This window comes from Rhyacophila brunnea, unplaced genomic scaffold (assembly GCF_057557595.1).
Source record: "Rhyacophila brunnea isolate RB1 unplaced genomic scaffold, BYU_Rbru_1.0 scaffold_4, whole genome shotgun sequence".
NCBI lineage: Eukaryota > Metazoa > Arthropoda > Insecta > Trichoptera > Rhyacophilidae > Rhyacophila > Rhyacophila brunnea.
In genome coordinates, this window is record NW_028233068.1 from 44,254,987 (window position 1) to 44,280,471 (window position 25,485).

General features: G+C 33.1%; 1 protein-coding gene across 2 annotated transcripts in view; it reads left to right on the forward strand.

Moving 5' to 3' along the window:
* Window positions 1-25,485, forward strand: part of LOC147067417 (apolipophorins-like) — a 121,447-nt gene that overhangs the window by 42,988 nt on the left and 52,974 nt on the right. For both annotated transcript variants that reach the window (XM_085953938.1, XM_085953939.1), the window contains 12 exons: window positions 2,062-2,330; window positions 2,594-2,905; window positions 4,084-4,388; window positions 5,335-5,476; window positions 7,755-7,921; window positions 9,122-9,327; window positions 11,899-12,121; window positions 12,718-12,872; window positions 18,427-18,592; window positions 21,044-21,268; window positions 22,828-23,021; window positions 23,637-23,745. In XM_085953938.1, the coding sequence (XP_085810064.1) occupies window positions 2,062-2,330; window positions 2,594-2,905; window positions 4,084-4,388; window positions 5,335-5,476; window positions 7,755-7,921; window positions 9,122-9,327; window positions 11,899-12,121; window positions 12,718-12,872; window positions 18,427-18,592; window positions 21,044-21,268; window positions 22,828-23,021; window positions 23,637-23,745 (2,473 nt within the window). The remainder of the gene's footprint in view (window positions 1-2,061; window positions 2,331-2,593; window positions 2,906-4,083; window positions 4,389-5,334; window positions 5,477-7,754; window positions 7,922-9,121; window positions 9,328-11,898; window positions 12,122-12,717; window positions 12,873-18,426; window positions 18,593-21,043; window positions 21,269-22,827; window positions 23,022-23,636; window positions 23,746-25,485) is intronic.

Genomic DNA, 25,485 nt, shown 5'->3' on the forward strand with positions numbered 1-25,485 from the left:
AGATTGATATTATTTTGACAGCCCTGTATTCGTTCGGCTGGTTTCAGGTTACTCGCATACATGTTATGTTTGAAGGGAATAATAATAATGATATTCGTTCGACCGAGAATTGTAATTAATAATTATTGCGTTTCTTAAAATAAATCCCCGATGGTTAGAGGTTTTTGAGGTTAGACTGAATTAAAATGACGTCCTTTCAACGCTGAGGTTTATTTCTGACTAAACTATGAATGACCTTGTTCCTGTTCAGCTGAGTCTTAAACAGTACTCGTTTTTATGACTGAAAACCTTCTAAATCCATCAAAAAGCAAAATACACTAAGTATGAAAACCTCATAAATCCAAAAAAGGCTATTTTTAATAAGTATAATGAAAATTTATTAAAAATAATTACTGAATACAGTTGCTGATTTAAAAAGTAACCAAATGGATTTTTGAAATTTCGAAATTCCATTTAAAACCAAAATTAGACAGTTTTTATTGTCTCCTGAACAATTAGTTGATTTGGATTTACGAGGTTTACAAGATAGACCGACGATATGTACTTTGAATTTTATTGTTAAATAACATTATATACTTAGTAAATAATATCTGCGTATCTATTTTATACACAATGCCACTATCAGCAGCTATCTGCGGCTATCGAGGGTAGTTTATCATATTCGTTTTTTGTCCTTTTTTGAGACCATAAATTTTTGTCTAGCTGAGTTTGAATTTTCCTTGATAAAATTACTACATTATCCTGTCAAAGGTATACCCTGATAGTATCTAATTAGCCCTTTCCAGACCATGACCTCACATTTTTCAAATAGAAACAAATTAAAAACGGTTTATGAATTAATTATGAAAAAAATTTTTTTTATCACATTAATACTATTTTAAAACTTTTTTTAATCTATGCAAAATATCGACCAATCTAATAAGTTAAATACAGACAACTCTTAATAACACAGTGAAACTGAAAAAAATTGGGTTTATCGGGGGTGTTTTTTTTTAAATTTATTTATTTTTCATAAAAATCATACAAATTGGTTTGGTGAATTGTGAACGTGCAGTTTCAACTTTTCGAGAATGTTCCTTTCTTCTTGATCTCACAATATTTTTCTTTGAAACATTTAATATTGCGGGAAACAAAAGCATAAAACGCGCAATTAAATATACTAAAATGATATTCCGGGCATGAAATTTTAAAAAGTCATTGTTTTGATCGTGATCGTGTGACAGAAATTTAAATATTTGGCTATGGTATGCCGTGTCCGGAAACTTGTACGTATGCAGTTCGCCTTATGACACTTCACCATGAAATGTGGTACCTATTGGAAATATATGGCTTTATATTAAAGACTGTCCAACCTCTTTGGGTCATGTAGTACTGACATAAAAATCATGACGTCTAAATAAAATACTTTTCTTGTCGGTTTGAACTTTACAGGAAATCAGGAGCAAACAAATTTTGAAAATAACCGATATACTGTATTATTCAGTAGGTTAAGTTAGGTTAGGTTTTCATTCTTGAATTCATGAATTTCGCCAAAATCAACTATGAAAATTGTGTTATATGTTCATATTGAATCTAATTAAATTGGAGACCGTATAGTATACGGTCATCTCTTTCCGATAAGAAAGCTCACGGCGAACTGTGCCATGGTGAAATGTTTCACATACAATTTACATGTAACCATGGTATGCACCTGTTGTCTCCGTATTTAGTTAACATTATTTTTAATGGATAAGTAATTCTATATTCTATCATAATAAATAATTTTGGCTACTTAAAACCCAATGGCAAATCAACATAAAAATAATACATGGTGGTTTCGCAGCGAAACCACTGGGCGAGAAATGGAACGTAATACAATATTCCTAAAAGAGGGAGTCTACGATAAGTATTAAACGAGCACAGAAAGATAAATACATACCTATAAAATAATATACTTAGTAGTATTTTTGGTCGAAACAACTAACGTAACATTAACCATGTTAGGTGTCCTCTTTTATATTACCAGGATATGGTAACCATAATATTATTATAATACTTAACAGTAAATATTTATTTTTCCAGGTACAACAGAGATGATGATGATGTAAAATGTTTATATACAGCAAATTATGACGGAAGTAATTTTAATTTGTGCTTTGATTCTGACATGTCTTTTTGGAATATAATCTTTGGCAAAGGATCTGGTACTATTAAGCCTACTTTCCCATTGAGCGGGCAAAAAAAGATCATTGTTTTCTTACCTAAGATGAACACATTGAAGTATCAACTTAAAGGAATGACTGGAGACTTAGACAATAAAAAGTTCTGGGAAATTTACTTCGAAACTAAAGGTTCATATAATTTGCTTAATGATTTATGGTTAAGATAGCATCGAGCTAGAAAGACTCCATACTTGGCCATACTTTTTGCTAGAGAAAGTATGATTTAATCCAGCATACATAGAAAAATAAAGAAAAGCAAATAAAATGAACATTTAATATGCATGGAAATAATCACAAATTATGGTCTTATACCCACAAATATACTTAGTAGTGAGTGAGTATTCTTTGAATAAAGGAAAAGAGAATTAACGGTCGTCGTCTATATTATTTAGTTACAGATCACAACACACGATGGACAGCAAGAATGGAATACGACAACAATGGATCACTAGTGACGAGCATTATGTACCTACATGACATGGAAGAAAAAGGATTGATATTTGGTTTTGTGGACACATCTCACGAGAAATCTTTCTCGATCACCTGGAAAGGACATTACCGTCAACCGGAAGACATATTTACTGAATCTGTCAAAATTGGAGTGTTAATTGATCAGCTCGGTTCCAAAATAGCATATCAGCCTATCTTTAAGTTCACGAATAACCGAGAAATCAAACCAGATGATGATATCTTTGAAACGAGAGGTATGTACCTACATACTTACAGACTTCAGTCAATTCATTTAATGGAGGTCATTTCTTAATTTTTTGTACAAAGGCCTTTACACATTCTAAAATAATTACACATAGTACCTTTTTCTTATATAATTTTTGTAACCACTGCACATAGACAGGCAAAATCGTGTTACATGTTGGGTTTTTATTATACAGTCGAATTCGGTTATTACGAGGAAGATGGCACCGACTGAATTTGCTCGTTATAAGCGTTACTCGTTATATCAGAGAATAGGTATTTTTAAATGTGCGGTCACATAACACACAGTCGCAATTCAAACAAAAATACACAATTAGAATTTTTCCTCGAAACAAGCATGGCATTCATAAATTACAAAAGAAGTTGTTTATTTTAATGAACGCTGGTAGGTACCTACTTACTTCACAAACCTTGGATTTTTTTTTCAACCATATGCGAAGATACTTTTTCTATCTTGTCGGTGAAAACACCAATTAGGTAGGTACTTAGACACTTAACTAGTGTCATAAACGTAATCCGAATCCGGCGGCATCCTGTCTGGTCGGATTTTATTGCAGGGTCGAAATGTTTTTAATCAATTGACACATTAACAGTTTTAAGAAAATTTTTGATGATATTTTAGCTCGCTATATCCGATAAGGAACTCATTATAAAAGTGAATAAATGTATGGAGAAAATCATAACAAAGTCAATGAATGTTTCCTCGTTACATCCGAGATCTCGCTATATCCGTGATCGTAATAACCGAGCTCTGAAGATTAGTTTACAAATACACCTTTATTTTCTTTCGTAAATTGTGATTTCATGGATTTAGCTCCACAAATGTCATTTTGCCTATAATGTAGAGAAAAAAATTACGAACAAAACTACATTCATAACTCAAAACTGTCGAAATGTCACAAGTGTCCTTTTGCTTTTGGGGTGGCGATAATATACCTAATAGATTGAGCAAGTAGTTATAAAATCTATTAAGAAAATTGCCATGAAGAATAAAAGTGTTTCACAACCTGCGGCCCACCGACTAAATGAAATATTTGTAAAAATGGTGCTTGAAATGATAAATATTACAATTCCGGAGCGCTTGATAATTTTCTGCAAATATTTTTTACTTTCATTACAAAAAATTAGCATAGATGATAATTTTTCACAATTTCGTAATTTTTTTCAGGTTTTGTATATGTTGAACCAGTGGGTGACAAACTCAACTATACGATTGATGGATTAGGATACACTTATGGGAAAGAACATAGTTTTAATATCAACGGCTGGAGTCTGCTTGAATACAAAAGTGTGTCTTGGGATGTCTCCTTGGCACTAAGGTACCATGAAAGACAAAAAAGTATCCTCACTATTGGCAACATCTACAATGATTATGACATCGGATTGAACACTGATGTTCTCGTTGAGTTTGTTAATGATTATGATGATGATTTTAACTTCCGGTACTACCAAAATATTAACTCCACTAGAAATGTGAGTACTTCTGAATAATCTGTTTATTATTTTTTCATATAATTACTTTTAACCGGATATATGCCAAAAGCGTATACGCTAGGCTGATCATAAAAAATGAGCGTGTATACACGCTGTACTGCACACTGATATTAGCCCCGATCGATTTAAAAAAAAAAATTAATATACCTAATATTATATTTATGATACACATACTTTATTTAATTTATTTATGTTCCGGAAAGATTTTAATCTCGAATTAATTCATAAAATCGCCTGAAAAATTATAACCCCTTTAAGCGGCATACATATCCAGAAATAACTGTTAATGAAGATTATCCCAACCTGATTCTACTCCTCTTGGTCGTATGAATTGCTATATTTATCAAAATTGGTGATATTTTATCATCATCGTCACCATCATCAGCCTTAATCTATCCACTGCTGGATGAAGGCCTTTCCAAGCTGAATCCACTTCTCTCGGTCCTGTGCATTGCGTTGCCACATACTTCCGCAGAACTTAATCATTTCATCGATCCAGCGGCCTCTAGGTCTACCTTGCGTGCATTTTGTACCTCTTGTAAACCCTTGACTGTTTTCTTATCCAATCATTATGCTGTTTGTCCTTACGCGTTATGCCCACCGTGCACCTTTCCATACCATGCATATGTATATGTTTTTTTATTAGATTTACTTCACAAATTTATTAAAATCCAACACCATTAGGATACCAAGCTGTCTGCAATACCTAGCGAGACAGACTGGCGAAAGCCAGCTGGCTCTGCTAGTAATAATATTTATTGTGTTATTTCTTTCAACATAATAATAATAATATAATTAATAATTTTATAATATAAAAATATAGGTACATGAAGAAGGTTATCTAAAAATCTTCGATATAGTAAATAATTAATGTTAAATGAATAATGTTATCTTTTGTAAACATCGCCTGTATTCTGTGTTTCAGTTGGATGATAGTATTGTTTCTATCGGCACTTATGTATTCTCTCATGGACCTGACGGGCAAACGAAAGAAAAAATTTTAACATTCAGTACATATACAATGATGAAAGATGTCACCGAATTTGTGTATCATACTAAACAAGAATGTACGTATATTGGGACTATTGATAACCATATTATTATCCATTACTATGTATTGGCCTCCAACCTATCACTAAGGTTGAGGGCAGTGTAATGCTCTACAGCAGGGGGGGCAAACTTTTTGGATGGAGGGCCAAATTCAAGAATTCAAAATGAGAGGCGGGCCGCAAGTAAAATACCATTTTTAGATAGACACTATTTATTATCACGAAAAATAAACATTACAAAAAAATTAATAATAAAAATAAAACTGTTCATTTTTTTTTAAATTCAGGTGTTAATTTTGCCGTTGATATTCTCAAAACTGCTTGTAAATGGGCATCGGAGATATTTGATCGTAAAGAATTTTTATTGGGGTTCATGATCGAAAATGTTTGTTCACATACGTTGATCCAAAAATAATGAACATTTTTCTTGCATAATCTTTAAGTTGGTCGAATTCGTCTGAATTAAGGGCATTGTAAAATTTGGAGATTTCTTCACGACGAAGCAATTCTCTTAAATCAGTGTCACACTGCAGATCAATAATCTCAAGTTGTAGCTCTGTTGGTCCACTATCAATATCTATTGAAAATGGATCGCGTACTATTGCTAAACTTGTCTCAATTTTTCTGAAGTCACCAAATCTTTGTGAAAAATCGTCATTCAGGGCTTTAATAATTTTACAATGTTCTTCAAATTTATATTCTGGTATATTCAGCAACTACAAAGTTGGAAAGTGGTCCACGTTGTTATTCGATATTTGTTGAAGGAATAATTTGAGTTTTAATTGAAATCTGAAACTTTTTACCATATCATGGGCATATATTTTTTCTTTGCAACGCGGAGTTAAAAGTATTTAAATGTGTCACGATGTTCAACGTAGAAAATAGTGATTACATAGTGTGAGACGAGACGCAATGAAGACGTACTGAGATAATACATTTACGAAACAACAAATTCTTCAAATTTTTATCTAATGTCAATATTTTTTTAAAAATTATAAAAAGTTATTCGTAATCAGAAGTACAATTAATGATGGCGGGCCGCAAAAAAATACCCGGCGGGCCGCAGTTTGCCCACCCTGCTCTCAGTAAGTTTTGTGTAAATAAAGGGTATTCTGTGTATTTTTAATGATGTTTGGTATTTTAAAATAAATCCACTGGAATTGTCGGCTTTCGGTATCATATTACTAGTATGACGACCCCCTTTTGTGATAGCCAAGTAATATGTGATCTTTCACCATTTTGGATAAATAGTCATTTTTATTAATCAGAAAACACACTAAAAATAATTATATTAATACAATTCTACTGGCGGCCCTCGTGGTGCAGTGAGTAAGTCTGGCCTTCCACCTGAGAGTTCTGGGCTCGATTCCCGGTGAGGACACAATATTTATGTGTTTTTTCTCAAAGCCTGGGTTTTTGTGATTGTTCAAAATTACTAACAACCACCTTGTACGAAAAAGCAAGGACATGGTTATTAATAATTCTAAAAAAAAATACAATTCTACTTGTGAAATAGCGTCAAATATAATCATACTTTTTTACTATTATAGCAAATTTGTCTCAAATCTCACTTAACTGGTCGACCCGCCACTCCGGCCCCCCCTAAGTCCGGGCTCCTAGTCTAGAGTCCTGTCAACCCCCCCTTGTGGTGACCATTATGTAGATACATACTACCTATGTAATATTATTTATGTAGTTTCATATTGGTTAATTATTTTTACTTTTTCCAATAGTAGCAATATCCAGCTTTAGTTTTCATTTAAAATTATTTTATCTTGAAAGAAAATGATATTGATACTCGTCTTTATTAACAATAATTAAAAAATTATGAAGTTGAATTTGATAGGTACCTACCTACTGATAATATGCTGATTTCAAAAAACTGACAAATAGTTGTCAATCCCATCCAATGTCATTAAGGCTATACCTCAGCTGAGGCATGGTCTAAAAAGATCGTGACTAGGCGAATATAATTTGTCATAAAAATTCGACATGCGTCCTTTTTATGTTATGTTTATTCGTAATAATAATAATAGTATATTCGTTGACATGTTTTCTTTTTAAGTTTTTTAGTCATCTTTAGACAATTTAAGAATATATTCCTCCTACGCCATCACAAAACAAATTGACGTGCAAACAGGTCGACTATCGCTCTCCGAATGGCAATGCGGCTGAAATTTCATTCCACATACAGTTGAAAATTATTTGCCGTTTCACTTATGTACGCTCTTAAGGTATACTTGGAAAGATTAAAAAACATTCATTCAAATATTTTTTTTGTTATTGCATATTTCAGTGTCGTATCCTCGTCTAAATTTGAAACATCGAGGGGAACTGGAATACAAAGAACTAAAAAAAATTAAATTCGCATGGCATGGAGAACACATGAAGGAATATTTTGATTTTACATTTGATATGGATGATACTAACACCAAAAATAATGAGAAATATGGAAAATTGAAGGTAGAGACCAAATTATTTTAATTTAAATGTTATCGCCTATATTGGGCGAATGGTAATGCATCGGCTTATGACGTCGTAGATTCTTGGTTTGGATCCCGGATCTGGAAAATTTACATGTTGTTTTTTCAATGTGTGTTTGGACCCAGAATATGGACCTAATAGGCCGAGCAACTGGCCAAAACCCGTTTCTTGTAAAAACAAAAATCTGTTCATACACCCGATCGAACATGGTTATGTAAAAAAATGTTAAAATGTCATTTGACGAATCTGGATTCCGCAGGAAGAGAATAAGAGGTATTTTGGTACTGTTCGGTTATCAGGAATACAGCGGAAAACACATTTTGAAAATAGCCGATAAACTGTATTATTTGTTAGGTTCACTTAACCAAACCTAACCTAACCTAACCTAACCCAACCTAACATAACCTAAACTAACCCAAATTAACAAATAATCCAGTATATCGGGTATTTTCAAAATGTGTTTTCTGCTGTATTCCTGATAACCGAATAATACTTTTTCAGTCCCAATTACCCTCGGATAACGAGGCCCCCTGCAAATAATATTATATTTAATGGATTTTCATGAATATGCATGTGATTCGCATAGAGTAATCACTCACATTTTACAATTTTGTCATTTTTGAGTTAAATATACCAAGTGATTCTAAAGGCATTAATATAATACATAAAGAAAAATATGTAGTTGGCTATCAAAAGTCACGTTAAACCATGTGAAAATCGTTGACTAAGTAGACTGTTGGTGTCATAACTCACATTTTTCAATGAATAATGTGAGTTCTGTCATCAAGGCCTCTATAACCAATCAGGGAGCTCTATTTCTCATAGTGTGCTGTATGTCTGCAGCCTTGGGAGTATTATATATATTTAAAAAAAAATAATGTAAATCGATTCACCCACTCATTAATATTCAAGGGAGTTCAATACTATTCATCTAATTAAAAAAAAAAACAGTGCTTTGTAGGTTTGTTGCGATTATCTCAAAACTTGATTTTTGGAATATGTGAGTTATGACTCTACGCGACTCATGTGGTTTTTACAACAACCTGTAAGTAGTAAGTTAAGTACTAAACCCACTTTTGGGACCCCCTTTTGTGAATTTGGGTTCCCTTTTTGATACAAGTATGTTTGACTATGACATCTTCAGTCTCTTCACTAAATTGTTCCATTTCACTTTCTAAGATTGACATGAATAAAGAAGGGGTTGAGCTTTACTTATTCATTCAAGAAGAAACTGAGGAAAAAACAAATGTAAAGTCTCATGTAGTGGTATTACCTAATGACAAATATGAATTTTCTGCATCAATTGCTGAGAGATGGCATGCCAGTGATGATTTCAAAATAAACTTCAATAGTAACTGCCAATTCCCGGAATCTAAAATTTATGGGTAAGTTAATAATAATTCCATGGAATTTAATTTGGCATGACATTTTTAATTTCATAAATTGATATATACGAGGGTGGGTCAATAATTCCTTAGAAAAAAGCATTAAAACAGTTTTTATTTTTGTATTTTTTTTTATTTCTCAACATAATCTCCTTGGAGCTCAATACACTTGATTAGACGTTTCTCAATTTTTTTTAAACCGTCAGAAAAATAAGTTTTCGGAAGGTCCTCAAAATAAGCATTTGTCCGATCGATGACTTCTTCATTTGAAAAAAATCGTTGTCCACTTAGCCATTTTTTTAAGTTTGGGAAAAGAAAAAAGTCACTGGGGGCTAAATCTGGCGAATACGGTGGGTGGTCGACCAATTCGAACTTCAATTCTTCAATTTTAGCCATTGATCGTAAACATGTGTGAACACGGGCATTGTCCTGATGAAAGAGGATTTTTTTCCTGTTTAAATGAGGCCGTTTTTCTTCAATTTTGTTTTTTAGCTGGTCCAATAAAGATGCATAATAATCCCCTGTTATTGTTTTTCCTTTTTCCAAATAGTCAACGAAAATAATTCCACGTGCATCCCAAAATACAGTAGCCATAACCTTACCAGCTGATTTTACGGTTTTCGCCTTCTTTGGACATGGTTCGCCTTTCGCAATCCACTGCTTTGACTGTTCTTTCGTCTCGGGAGTATAGTGGTGTATCCATGTTTCATCTACAGTCACAAAGCGACGAAAAAATTCATCCAGATTGCGTTGCATGAGCGACAACAGGGCTTTAGAGACCACCACCCTATTGCGTTTATTGTCGACTGTGAGCAAACGCGGCACCCATCTTGCAGAAATTTTTTTCATGCCCAATTTGTCATGTAAAATAGAAATGACGCTACCTTTTGAGATCCCTGTAACCTCAATTATCTCACTCAACTTTAATCTTCGGTCACTTAACACCATATCGTGGATTTTATTGATCATTTCTGGTGTAGTCACCTCTACAGGACGTCCTGAGCGTGGTTCATCCTTTGTTGATGTACGACCACGTTTAAATTCATTTAACCAGTTATAAATAGTTGCAAGTGAAGGAGCAGATATGCCGTGAACTAAATCCAACTCATTTTTTATTTCCTTTGCTGTTAACCCTTTTATATTAAAATGTTTAATAACAGCTCTAAACTCAATTTTCCATTTTTCCATTTTCCACAAGCAAATTTTTTTTTAAATGTACGAGAAACACACAACAACCCGACCAATCTGATTGAAACTTCGCAGCATACTGAATCGGTAGTGCCGCTGCATGAAAACAAACCGCTTACAGTACTAGTCGCGCCACCTGTCGGCTTTTCTAAGGACTTATTGACCCACCCTCGTACTTACGTAGTAGTGGTGAAGGATGACTTATTGAAAGAGGTAAGCTGTGGAGATCAGACAAAAAGAGCATATATTAAGATAATACAATATTTGTACTACTGATGATAAACGACACACTAAATCGATGAAATTTCAAAAGCTCACTGATGATATGACATTGAGCGATGAGCTTAAATAATTATGTAATAATGGAAATGTCAAATTTGAAAATTCTATTTCTCACATGCAATCTATTACACAACAATTTAATATTTCATCCGTAAAACTAGACATTTAAAAACGTACTTATCTATTTAAAATACTGACGAATGACATAAGTGTCATACCAGATAAATTTATCCATATTCAGAAAGAGAAAACACAATAATATGCTTAATTTTCGAACATGAATCTTAAAAATCAAAATAGCATTCACCAATATCTCGACATGATAAATATCTGAATAAATGATGTTAGTCTATAACTGAACGAACTGATAAAATAATTTTTTATTTTTAAAAACAATCTGTATGTAATTAAAAGCCATAAAAATTATTTATTTAAATCTTGTTATTATTTATTTTGGGCAAAGCTGCAGTTATAGACAATAATATTATGCACAAAGGTTTCAGGCTTCGCCTTTTGAGCCTACCGTATTGCATACATTTTGGTAGATGGGGTGAGGTCACGTAACTTGACGGTCGTACAAAATTAATCTGAATTCCTAACCAAACAATCGTATAAATACATTATTTGAAGACAGATGCTACTGTCGTACATTTTTTTACCTTCGATACGAATTCCAAATTCAATACTTGAAGATTCTGACGACAGATGTGTCTGTATGTTTTTTTTAACTTTATAATGTCTTTGATCTATTTTTAGTAGAAATTAGGATTTAAATAATGGCATAGTATGGAGCCTTCGCCACTGCTACGTAGATGATTTTTTTTATATATGTTTAGTTCCACTGGATGACTAGATGAGTCCAATGATTATCAAGATTTTAAGTAAACTATTTTACATTACTTACCCTTACATAATATATATATATATATATATATATATATATATATATATATATAAAAGCATTTTACTGACAAGACATTTTACAATATACATAAAATCATTTAAGTACCTATATAAGTGACTGTAAAATACCCATATTGAAGGATCTAAAACATTGCATTGCATTAATTTAAAAATGCGGGATCATTTTCTTGATAACAGATTTGAAGTTGGCTACACTATGAACCCAAATGAAATAGTCAGCAACGCAGTTCTGGCTAGAGCAGAAGAAAAGCTTTTCGACTTCAAGACTAACGTCGATTTGGAAAAAATGTTTGGTGATCTAAATTTATTCATCAGTGATATAGCGGTGGTAAAAGGCGAATACAAACTGAAAATTGCAGACAATACAATCAACTCAGTCGTGAATATTGACATCAAAAAGGTAAGAGACAACAAAATTTATGGTTAAAACTTTGAAGTCTTCATTTGTAACAAAGCGTTTGCACTATACTGCCTTCATAAGGAAAAAGGCAGCTTTTTGAACAAAATCACAAATTGAGTTAGTGTACAGATAATGCTCTTTGTGAAATTCTGAACCAGTCAAAAGCGGTATAAAATTTATTTCAGTATAATAATCGACATATTGTTTTTCGTTTTTTTTCATAAAAACGGTAGTTATTCAAAACAAAAATACATTATAACGAGTTTCATAAGCAAAAACACAGCATCGATTGAAAATATACTGGTTTTTGCTTATACCATATATCAAATGATTCATCCACATTATTTAAAAATTTATTAAGTTAAGAAAAGTTGAAAAAACGTTAATGTCTCATTATCTCAAAATGTGACTTTGGCATATAGCTGCGTTTTTGCTTATAGAGGAATCTATATGAACTTTACCTATTATAGTAACACTTGATGGCAACTATCGAGGGTAGTTTATCATATTTATGTATTGAGGTATTATAATTGTTACAATAAGTTAGTCATCTAAACTGTCAACATATTGCTACGTGTAAGTTTTTTTAATTTTAGATTGACAAACTGGTCCAGGTCGAGACAAACTTTGTTTATAATCAACCAAAATACGCTGTCGAGTTGAAAATCTTCCCAAATTACGGCAAAGACAAGAGTCTCATGTACAGGATTACTACTGCAACATCCATTAAAGACAATGACGTGGATTCAAAGTAAGTGTTCTTTACTTAATTAATTCACTTGTATAGCTACAGATCATACAGTCAATGACATATTAAATGGACAACTCACTTCATACCCGGCGCGCACGAGAAATTGTACATGAAAGTCATTCACAGATGTATAGGTAGATGTCACGTGACCATATGACGTATCCGTTTCCATTATGCGATACAAGCTTCGAGAATTTATAGTAATATAACCTTTATTGTAATGGCGTATTAGTGTCATGACTCATTGCGTTAGAAACAGATTCTCGGTTACTTACGACTTCTCGGAGATTAGACGCAAGTGAGCTCAGCGAATCACAGGCGACTGACTGTCCAATGGTTCCTGTCATTCAATTGCATTGAATAAACATTCATCAATATCTTAAAATAGCATTTTATAAATAATAAATAATACTTACACATGAAAGGTGATATCCCATCTTTTTTGGAGTGTTTAGTAGATTTTTTTACAATTTTTAACTAGGCACATTGGCATTTTGTAACACAATAATAACCGTGGAGTCGAAACCTGACAGTCAGAAATTTTGTATGGGCAGACCCAGCGGTGTCGCCAGACCGCTTACAAGCAGAATGTTCATTTGAGCGTAGGATACCGATATTAAAATATTAATTTCGCCATCCGGCAGACCCGACACAAAGTGAGTGTCATTTTATTTTCTAGATGCTTCGTCCATATTAATGTCATTGCATACAGTACTCTCTGAGTAATCCGCCACCCCAAAAACCAGACAAATGCCAAATTAGTGAAAGCGGCGGATTATATCGCATACATATAAAATATGGTGAGAATTAAAACAGGTATTTCGTAAAAATAGTTTTTTTTTTTTTTGAGAAATTTGTACTAGCAAATAATTACGGTTTTGTTTATAATCAAAATCAATGCATCTTTATTAACTAAATATTAAACAGTAAATCACTTGACACAACCAGTTGTTCAGTGAGGCAGATATTCTTGAATGGCATAGGATTCCTGGCTTTCCCTATGACCAAAAGCTTCAGTTTGTGTGTCCCGGTTGCATTGGAGCATGGCATAATTGTGATGCGGTCCTTGGGCACTTTCCTCCCTGGTACATTACTTTCTTCGCGATGAACATACGTTTTACGAAGGAGAAGTTTCCAAAATAAACCCATCTCATCTGCGTTGTATACTTGTACCCGGCGGACTACTGAATTTGACAGTCGAATTATAGAGCTTGATTTTATGCTTTCAACTAGTAAAAATAACAGCAGCTTATAGTAATTGTCGGATAATCGAGCGGCGGATTACTGAGAGTGTACTGTATATGACAATATAATATAATTATTATACATTGGCAAAGGGTGGAGGTAGGCTGTTAAGATTCGCCATGTACACACTAAACTTTGTCAGTTATACGTATATGTTTTTATTGCACTAAGACTACAATTTACAGATGGTGTTGGTTAGTTTTTAAAAAACAATTCCATACCTATATGGCAAAAGCATATAAGTCAATTTTTCGCATTTTACAGGAGAAGGTTTTTAAGGTTTAAATAAGTGTCGTAAATCAGGATATGATGGAAATTGGATTGTTTAGTGTTATTATTATAAAAAAAACTAGTATAGTTTTAAAATATATTTAATAAAAAAAGAAAATCAAGTAATTCAACGAGTTATTGAGCATTTAATGACATAATATGAGGTTTTGGCTTAAAAATATTTTATATATATGTATGTATATGTTTTATTGTTGAAAACTTATGAAATTAAAACAAGATCTTGGAAATTAAATGAACACATGATAAAATGAAACTAACAGTATTCATAATAGTTGGTAAAAACTAATATTTTTTTTTAAATATATTTATTAAAAAAAGAAAATTTAGTAATTACATGAGTTATTGAGCATTTAATGACATATGGGGTTTTAGCCTAAAAATATTTTCAACATTTTGACATATCATTTACAATAATAGATGTTTTATTATAGAAAAACTTATGAAATTAAAACAAGAATATTGAAATTAAATGAAAACATGATAAAATTAAACAGTGATAATAATAGTTGGTAAACATTTGTTTATGAGTATTACTTATAGTATTTATAAAAAATAAATTAACAGGTATTTACATTTATATAAAATGGATGATAAACCGGATCTATCAATGGCAATAAACTGATGAGGTCATCTTTCTTAGATTGATTTATTGGCAGAGGACTGTTATAGCATTGCTTAATGTTAACAATGTTCCTTCTTCCTCTTGTCGTACGGCGTAAATCAAGTTGAAGAAATGGGCCATCTTCATGTAATGAATATTTAAATTTTATTAAACCAAACTCCTTCTCACACCTGAACCATCTAATTTTGTTCCAAACGACAATTTACGACTGTATTAATTTTTCGCTTCACCAGTTGATTAGAAAGCAGTCTTGAATAATTGTAAATCTCATCCTGAGACATCTCTTTAACAATAAAAGATTTCTTGCCCCTTACTGTTCTAACAAACTGATACCAATCATGGGGAATATTAATTTCTATGTTGGAAGTTTTCTTGGCTTTTTCAATACGTGAATGGTCAGTGTCACATTCAAGTCGCGTATGGCCTGGGAGCAAATATTTATGATCCATGACCTGGATAGTTGGTGATGTACTTACGCAGTAAGATGAAGCTGCAGTTATTATGTTATTTTTATTTTGTCCCGGACAAGAATCAGAGGATGCAATAACACTTTCAACAGTTGGACTTAATGTATTCAGAAGACTTATCACACAAATTGCTATTTCGTTGGCTCCCCTTGCAGCTATTTCCTCGTGCCACATATGACATGAGGTTTGGTTCGATGTGCAATTTCTTACGGTCAAATTATATGTGTACAATTGCCTTTTATAGTACACTATATTTGAGTTAAGAGAAGGCGTTGGCATACACTGCTGCTGGTTGAATGCTAAAAAAGCAATTTTACCTTCAGATTGGAGAGCTTTGATCTTATCGTTTTTTTTTAATTCATCGCCTTCATCTGCCACTTGCAAACTTGTCGGTTTCCAATTTTTTCATGTGTTTTTGCTAGGTACATTAAATTTATAACCGGTGTTTTTAAAAATTGAAGCATACATACTATATGACACAGGAGGCATATTTTTTTCCGTTTGCATATCACAACACATTTCAAACATTTTTGATATGTTTAGCTGCCCAGACAGGTATTCTTTGGATGTGTGACGACGTGAATAATGACTCTCATGTTTAGGAAAGCTTTTTATGTGTGCAGTAACTTCTTCCCTTTCGTTTGTTTTCTTATTTATGTGTTCGTGTTTTCCACGATTATCATTACCAATAAATCCTGTATTTTTACTTTTTTGCAGTGATTCCAAAACATGTTGAAACATTTTTCTGCATACTTTATATTCCATTCCCTCTGTATTGCTAATTTTATAAATTCAATAAAGACAGCTGCCAAAAATGCAGCATACCATAGATAAGTCTGCGCATGCGTAGTTTTATATTATGCCAAAAGCGTATATGTCAGACATATATGATTTTGCCTTGTTAGAGTTTGAAATTTTATATTATGCAAAAGCGTGTATGTCAGAGATATATGCTTTTGGCTTGTTAGAGCTTGACATTTTATGACATGTATTGTTCTTCCAAGTCGTTTTACGAGAAATCTATAGGTTTTAGAGGTATATGCTTTTGCCATAACATAAAGAAGGCATTTTTTGACATATTGGCATTCAAATCTTAAAATCGCCAAAACAAGACTTATATACTTCTGCCATATAGGTACGGAATTAAACCCTGCCTAAATCAAACCATAATAGTTTTGTTATATTTTGGGCGATACGACAAAATTGTGCACACTTTTTCATTCATACTTATTAGTTTTCATTGGATTAAGAATACATATTACAAATATTGTTGGTTAATTATTTTAAATTCATTAAGCGCTGCCTAAACCAAACTAGCGAGAATAGCGAATGCTGTGTCAGAATTGGAGACAATGTCACGGAATGGTTTGGGGTCACGACCGGAGTCAGACAGGGTTGTGTCCTTGCACCGTTTCTCTTTATCATTCTCTTTGACTTCATACTACGGAAGTCAATGCCACCCGACCGAGGCATACCTGTTACCCCCACGGTGAAGCTATGCGACCTGGAATACGCCGATGATGCTGTCCTATTCGACAACTCAATCGAGGGCATTCAAGAGACAATCGACAGGTTGCATAACAACTCTCTCGCGTTGGTTTGAAAATCAACGCGAAGAAAACCAACGTCTTGTGCAATAGCACCTGTCCTGATCCAGATTTCCCTCTGATTAGCGATGGACAAAACATCGAAAGCGTCGACAGCTTCAAGTACCTGGGGGTACACATCACGGGAGATGGCATTTTGCAGAAAGAGCTCGCTATCCGAATGGGAATGGCTGGAGCAACATCCAACTCGATGCGAAATGTCTGGGACTCACGATTCTACTCGGTCAAAACCAAATGCCGCCTATTCGACGCTTGCATTCTGACAGTGCTGCTTTACGGTAGCGAATCATGGCACCTTACAAAAGCTCAGAACAACCGTATACTGAGCTTCGAAAACAGATATTTGCGACGAATACTGGGTGTGCGGTGGTATGACTTTAGGAGCAATGAGGAGATAAGAGAACGCACCAAGCAGCCTCTCATCACGCTGAAAGTGAAGATACGACGTTGGACCTTGCTCGGCCACGTGCTACGGATGCCAGAAAAGAACTTTAACCTGGCTTGCCTGTTCTTCAAGCCGACCGGATTCCGGCGACCTGGAAGGCCGCTAAATACAATCTACAGAGTGTATACGGCGGAGCTACGGGATGCTGGTTTGACCTGGAACGAAGCAAGAAGACTGGCGAGCGACAGGGATTCTTGGAGGCGCCGCGTGGTGTCCATATGCTCCAGCTAAGGGGCGGATATGGTCAAAGAAGAAGAAACCAAACTATAATAAATAAAAAAATATTATTCTATCTATAAAATATCCAAAGTTATGTATGATTTAATTGCATAATTTTTGATATTTTATAGATAGACAATTTTTTTTTGACTATTATCTATTATGGCTTGGTTTGCCCAGGGTTCAATTGAATTTTAAAAACTAACCAACACCAGGGCTCGAAATGGATCGGAACGCACCGGAGCGCCGTTCCGGTTCATGAAATCAGTAAAATTATCGCTCCGCCTCGTGTAAAAAATAATTTTTACCACCTGAGCTAAATAGGCCTAAAATTTGATGACTATGTATTTAATATCTACAGAAAATTGTCGAGCGCTCCGGTTCGTAAACTTTTCCATTTCGAGCGCTGACCAACACCATGTAAATTGTATTCTTATTTCATTGAAAACAAATATGTATAATTGACAAAGTTTAATGTGCACTATTTATGGCGGATCTTAACAGCCTACCTCCATCCACCCTTCGCCACCGGGAAATAGTTACATAATATTCAATGATGCTAAAAATTCTCATCTGTTAACCCCCAGGTTTCATCCAAGAAGTTAAAGGATGGAGTATTTTATATAACGATAATGATAATTGTTCATATTTATTACAGGAACATATTCTATAATGGAGATAGAGAAACTAAATTGAATTTTATTATCAAGTCGATCGGCAATAATTATGCGAATGGGAAAACGAAATTTGGTGTAGAATTAACAGAGTCAACCGGGGTATCTTACGCGATGACCTATGATGGTGAAATAAACAGTTATGATATGGTGAGTATTTTAACATCAAGAATGAATCAGTCTCTTTCTCGCGCTCTTTTTAATACCTATCACATCAAATTTAGTTCAAGATTTAACATTCTGTGCTATTTGGTCAAAAGAGTTTATGCAGCTCTATGCCTTCAGCGAGTTATCTTGCTCTATGAAGCCATGATCGACAGGCTGCACATACAAATTTCGCGAGTTATCTCGTCCAACTTTCAACTCAGCCAATGTTGATTGATTTGCATAATCCAAAAAATTAAACATAGTAGCATCTGTTTGAATAATTATGAAATACTAAGCCACAAATTATCAGTATTACACCGATTGTAGTATTCAATGTGTGTCGTTAAAATCTGCGGCCTGTCAGATACTGCCATAGTAATATCGTGAGGCATAGAAAAGGTTAAAAATCTGCTCTAAGGGCCCACATGCTCCACGTAGGTCAAAATGGAGATTTTTAGGTATTTTCAGAGCATAATCCTGGACATTCCTTAAGGTAGATAATCTATTTATATAATTTTGAAGCCTTATTATCCTTTATATTATTATTTTAAACATTTGATGACTGCATAAATTATTTTTATTACATAAAATAGTATTCTTTTAAACCTCTCGATCTAATGTTTTAGAATATAGTCATATTTCAGTACATCCATGTGCAGTGGTGTTAAGATTTTTTAGATTTATAAATTTTTAAACGAATTTATAAAACCATTAGTAAAATTAATGTTATCATTATATAGTGAAATATTTACGATAACAAATTATAAGTTTTTTTTTTTAAATTTAACAAGAATTAGACATTTTATTATTCAAAAAATGGCCACGATTAATACATTTGAAGATAATTCTAAAGATACTGATTATAAGCTATGTCTTTGATCATTCTAATGGGATAAAACATCTTACGAGTAATGATTGTTTTATAATACTTATTGACCTAAGAATACGGTAGTATTTTTTTGAAATACGCCATTTCTTTTGGCATTTCCCAGTGGTTAAGCTACAACATACGGCCGTAGCCTTAAATTGACAAACGATTATTGCAGTAGGGAGTAAGATCATGTTAACGCGTGTGTTTGAACATGTACTGAACCGAAAAAAAGATGTTCAAACACGCGCGTTAACATGATCTTACTTTCAAAGCAAAAAACCATTGTAATATTTTTTTTTATATTTTTAAATGTCTTTATTGTGTATTTTGTTTCAATTTTATATGAATAAATAGTATTACCAATTCAAAAGAAGTCAATACCCTAAACGTTCAACGGTTACATATTATGGAACCATAGAAAAAAAATCAAAATGATGACAAAAAAAAATAATTATTGATTACTTATTAAGAGTGGGTATAACAGAAGCCAGTGTGATTCATAATTCAGTCGAAGAGAGTCCACAGAGCGAGTACCACCTCATTTTAAATCAAATTTACAGCAAAATCCCTGGTCATCGAAGATTTTATTTTAAAAACACAATAATAATTATTATTGGCAGAGCAATTCATTGTAATGATTTATTAGGTTCCGTCACCGCTGTTCGCTGGCCGGCCGAATGTAAAACAATGTGAAAAATAATAAAAGTGTATGGGTTCTGCACGATAATATTTATTTTTAGGCGTTATAAATTATTTCGTGCATTGGCTTTACTCAACCAACAAAATACATTAATGGTACCTACCTATTGTTTCACTAGTACATATTATAAACGTAAAGTTGCGTTACTAGTTTGTAAAAGTGTCAGACTAAACTTAAACCAATCCGGTACATCACTAGATATATTTTATGTTTTTTAAAAATATGCATTAGACAAAATAAACAATACTTACCTTTTTTTTTTGATAATTATGTAGGTCTTACACATTAAAAATAAATAGTATTCATTAATAATGTTTTTTGGATAGCACATGAAATAAAAATGTATGTAGATAATATGTGTTTCAACATCCTTCGTATGTTTAGTTCTCGTACAATTTCAGGTTAAAAAGTTATTAATCTATTTCTAAGTTTCTAAACTACTTAACTAAACTCTAAACTCTAAGTTTAAAAACGTCACAATATCTACCATATTGGTTGCAATACTTCCCACCAAACAGCTGATTAACATATTGAATTTAGTAACATTTAAGTATATTAGAAGATACTATTTTTTGATCACCCCATACTCGCTTAGTTCGAGTGAGTTTGTTTGTTTTAAATTTAATTTAGTGACCATTACTTTTGAGGCACGCATCGGCGGCAAATTTTTAATATTACTAGTAGACCAACTATTTCAGACCACATATAAAAATATCATATTTTCAATTCTCAAGGGCATTTCTGTAGAGCGTCTCCTTAAAAATACCATTAAACTTCATTTTGTCCTACCTGGCGCACGTGGGCCGTTAAGTGTGCATAAGGACAGTCACCATATCGTAGTTTAATAATAAATAATGTATAGTAAAAAATATCTTACTTTTAGTTGGTCAATGATACGGTTAACGTTCTTTTAAAATGGACCGATGCTAATGCTGCCAATCCCAGAAAATTGACAACACAATGGAAAATGATCAACTACAATGAGGAAATGTCTTCTGGAATTACCACTTTTAAATCTATTTACTTGAGAGAAAATGGTGATGACTTGATCTATAGTTATCAGACAGTGATGAAAGATAAAGGGAGCAACACTGAACTGGAATTCACTGTAAGTAACTTCATGGAATTGTGATTTCAGTTATTAAATTAACTGGTACATTTTTATTGACCACTTTAAAAATAAAATGATAGTATTAGACTGAGTATCCACTACATTCGTGAACCAATAGCGCTCCGGAATCATTCCTTTTGGATATTTTCCCTCGTTCCGAGTGTGTACAGTTCACAAAACAAAAAGATGCATTCCGAACGCTGTAGGTTTTATCGCAAACACAAACTGTGTTCGTGGACACCAGTGCACCAGAACGTGTATTGTGTATGTCGTGCTGTTGAACAAACTTGTAACAATAATTCGTATTGGAGTGATCGGAAGAAAAATGTTTAGCTCTATAGAACTATATGGAAACAATCTGGTATTCTGGAATCCTTAAGATGCTAATACATAACTTTATATTTTCTTTCTTCTTTCAATGCACAGATAATAAATAGCCTTACACACTTGAGGAACACATTTGCTGATTGCTTGCTTCGAAATTTTAAACAGATATTGCAGACTGGTAAAACTATCACTAGTGGCTAAAAATCTTGACAAAGACGATTGCATAAATTTTCTGTAATGGCCATTTATTAGTTCCAATAGTACAGTGGTGGCGAACTTATGGCACGCCAGATGAATTTTCATGCCCCGCATTTGAACTGAAAAAATACCTATAATAATAATAATAAATGACAAATCCCATTGTATAAAAAATAGCAGACAAATATTCTTCAAGAATAATCATTACGTTTAATGTAAATATATAATTGCATAGGTCGGTCCTTAGGCGTTATGCATCACATCATATTATAATATTATCGCAATGCTTGACACCAACCACTGTAGCGAGAGAATGCCTCATCTGATTTCATTTCTACCCACAAAAATGGCTGCACCAAATAAGAAACAAAAACATAGAACATCATCATTTTTAATAGGATTTTTAGAAAGCATTTTTTCCCCATGAAAATCTGCTCAACACGTCAGACAGTTGAAAAATAATATTTAGGAAATTTTGGCACGCGTACGTAAAAAGGTTCGCCAACCCTGAATATCTTTATCCTTATTTTTGTAGAAATCGGTACGCCCAAAAACGAGGAAGCCTTTTATAATATTCTTTCTACCAAATAATGAATCATTATGAAAACAGCATTTGCCACTAATTCTGATGACTTCTTCTTCTTCTACTTCTTAATTCTGTTTAGATAAACATTGTGGAGCGACCGTGTTCGCAAAGCACGTCTCCTTTTGAACGGTAATAGGTTTGCGGAACACTACTGGTTTGTGGACATAGTGGATACGCAGCTCTAGGTATTCACGAGTCCAACATATTTATAATATACTTATTTGTTAATAATACTCCTTAATAATCAAGTAATTTTCTTATTTTGATAGTAATAGCAAAAGTATAATACAATTTATAGATTTGTGTTTTTTTGCATAATAATATCATATAAAATACATATTATTACATTAAGTTATCAATATATTAACTTTGTAATCTGGTTATATACCTACATAGAATAAAGGAGAGGATTTTTAATACTATTTATAAATACTTTTTATTTTAGACCAGCTTAGGTGGAGCCATGGTACAAAATGCAGTTGACCTATATACATTCATCGACTTTAAAAAACAGTCTTTGTATTCATACAACATAAACACTGATTATAACTATAAAGTCAGAGCATCTTATGGAAAAGAGACATCTGTTGAGGGATCTGGTACATGTACCTTAATTGGTTCTAACTATTTTTTTCGAAAGTGAGTAATTTCCATTATCTATTATCAAGTTGTGTCAAAACCGTCTAAAAGAGGTATTCTGACATAAATTGTCCATAATGAGTAGCACGTGGCCGAGCCAGGTCCAACATCGCTTCTTCACTCTCAAGGTGATGAGAGGCTGAGAGTCCGCTCTCTTATCTGCTCGCTACTCAAGTTATTCCACCGCACAACCTGTATCAGCTGTTCACAAAGGTCAGTATGGGGTGTTGCTCTGAGCCTTTGTAAGGTACCATAACTTCTACAGAAAAGCAGCGAGCGTTGAATAGGCTGCATTTGGTTTTGACCGACCACAGTCTCGAGTCCCAGACGCATCATGTTGAATGTTTCTCCAGCCATTCCCGTTTGGATGGTGAGTTATCTTTTTGAAAAGTCTCACTTCATGTGATGTGCACCCCCAGATATTTAAAGTTGTCCACACTCGAAATTTTTCCTATTTCTAATCAAGATCTAATCGAATGCTGGATGATTTTTGAGGTACAGTTTCTACACAGTGATTTGATTATGGGATGCATGGGATGGTCCGTTTCCGTTAATATCGTCATAATAAAATATCTACAATAAAGAAAACTAAAAACTACTTATTAATCTTTTCAGATACATAGTGAATGCCGACATAGAAGCACATCTTCCACTACAACATTTGAAAACTTTGAAATTGAATACAAAAAATTCGGTTATTGTGAACTATGACTACATTCCACAAGTAAGCATTACATTTATTTAATTGTTAAAACTGTTTCATGGTTCATTTGAAGCCAATTATTATAGCACAGATGTATTGCATTGTATTAACGTTGTCATTTAAATGCCATTTTTTTAATGATAACGATTTCATGATAATAATTTAATAAATTTGCTTATAATCCTGATAATTTTCACTGTGAAGTTACATGAAAATTACAATTTTATTGAAGTTATACTTCTTTTGGCGCGTTTGTGAAATCAGATCAGAGTGTATTTTTGGCATGTGACATGTAACACATAATTTATTTTTTCACATGAAAAAAAAACGCACTCGATTGGATTCGAACCACCGATTGTTCGGTTATCAGCCGAATGCACTATCTTTACGCCACAGTATGATACTGCAATCATGACGATTATACAGTATAATAATATTAAAGTTTAGGCACCGTATTTATTTTTGTCGGCCATTTGAAATTCCTTACGTAAACAAACGATCAAACGTCAAATTGACATTTGGTACTTTAAAAATAAAAACAACGAGAAACCATTATATAATTTAGTAATATAAGTTAAAGTGTATAGAAATAAACCAACGGCATTCCAATAAGCGGTGCTTTTTCTTGAGTGTGTAATTTAACAAGATAATTAAGAGCTAGTCAAAGAGTCTAGTTTATCACAAGTTTTGTTTTTGTTTTGTTACGCCAAAGAAGTATAACTTCTAACGCGCGTACATAAGTACACACACCGATTTTTTTTTATAGAACAAACAAATCTTATGATTCATTGTGCGATGTATTGTGTTGTGTCATGTGTTCATTCAATATTCATTGATTAAAAAACATAGTTTGTTCAAAATAGTTTACAATAAGTTTTTATCATTAAATTTATTATCCTTTATTTTTGTGGTTTACATAATTTATTTTCCAGTGTATTATATATTTTAACAAAACATATAAAAAAAAACCGACAGATTCCAATTTCAACACGAATGGCTTATTCGCCTTTTTGCTAAAATATTATTATACCTCTGCTGTAGAAGAATACTTAATGACTAATCATTTAAAGTCTTGAGTGGAATTGGTGTGTTTCGTCTCTTGTACTCTCTAATTTAGATTTAGTCTAAATATTAACTAATTTCTGAATTATATAGACAAACCTAGACAATTAGGATAGAAAGAAGAAAGCACACAGACCCTGGAGATAGTAAAGTTGTTAATTGTGGCTACGGGGAAAAGTATGTAATGTCATTTTTCTTGGTTAACCATTAACACAATCACTGCTAACCTTTTAATTACCACATTTAACATAATAACACATTAATTATATCTAATGGCCAACGACTTCAATCGCGCCAGTCGCGGTGTTAGTACTAAATGAATTAAACGAACATTGTCAGTTGGCAAGATCTGCCAAAATCACCAAAATAACAATGAGGTCACCTCACGTTGAACGCTACTGCATCGACACCTGCATGACATTTTGAACATTTTTATCATTTTCTACATGTCTACACTTTTTAGAATCATGTCAAAATCACATTTATTGTTTTCAGTGGTTGGCTCTACATATTTTCTATAAGAATATTGTCTATTATCTATGTTCTGCAGGTTCGTTTCTGTTCAAAAGATTATCTATGGATGTAATCTCGCAAGTAATTTTAACGTACGCACACGTAGAAACTGTTAAAATTAATTGAAATTAGCATGAATAATGAATAATTATTCAAAATTAATACTAATACAGTAGAGTTGGCTCT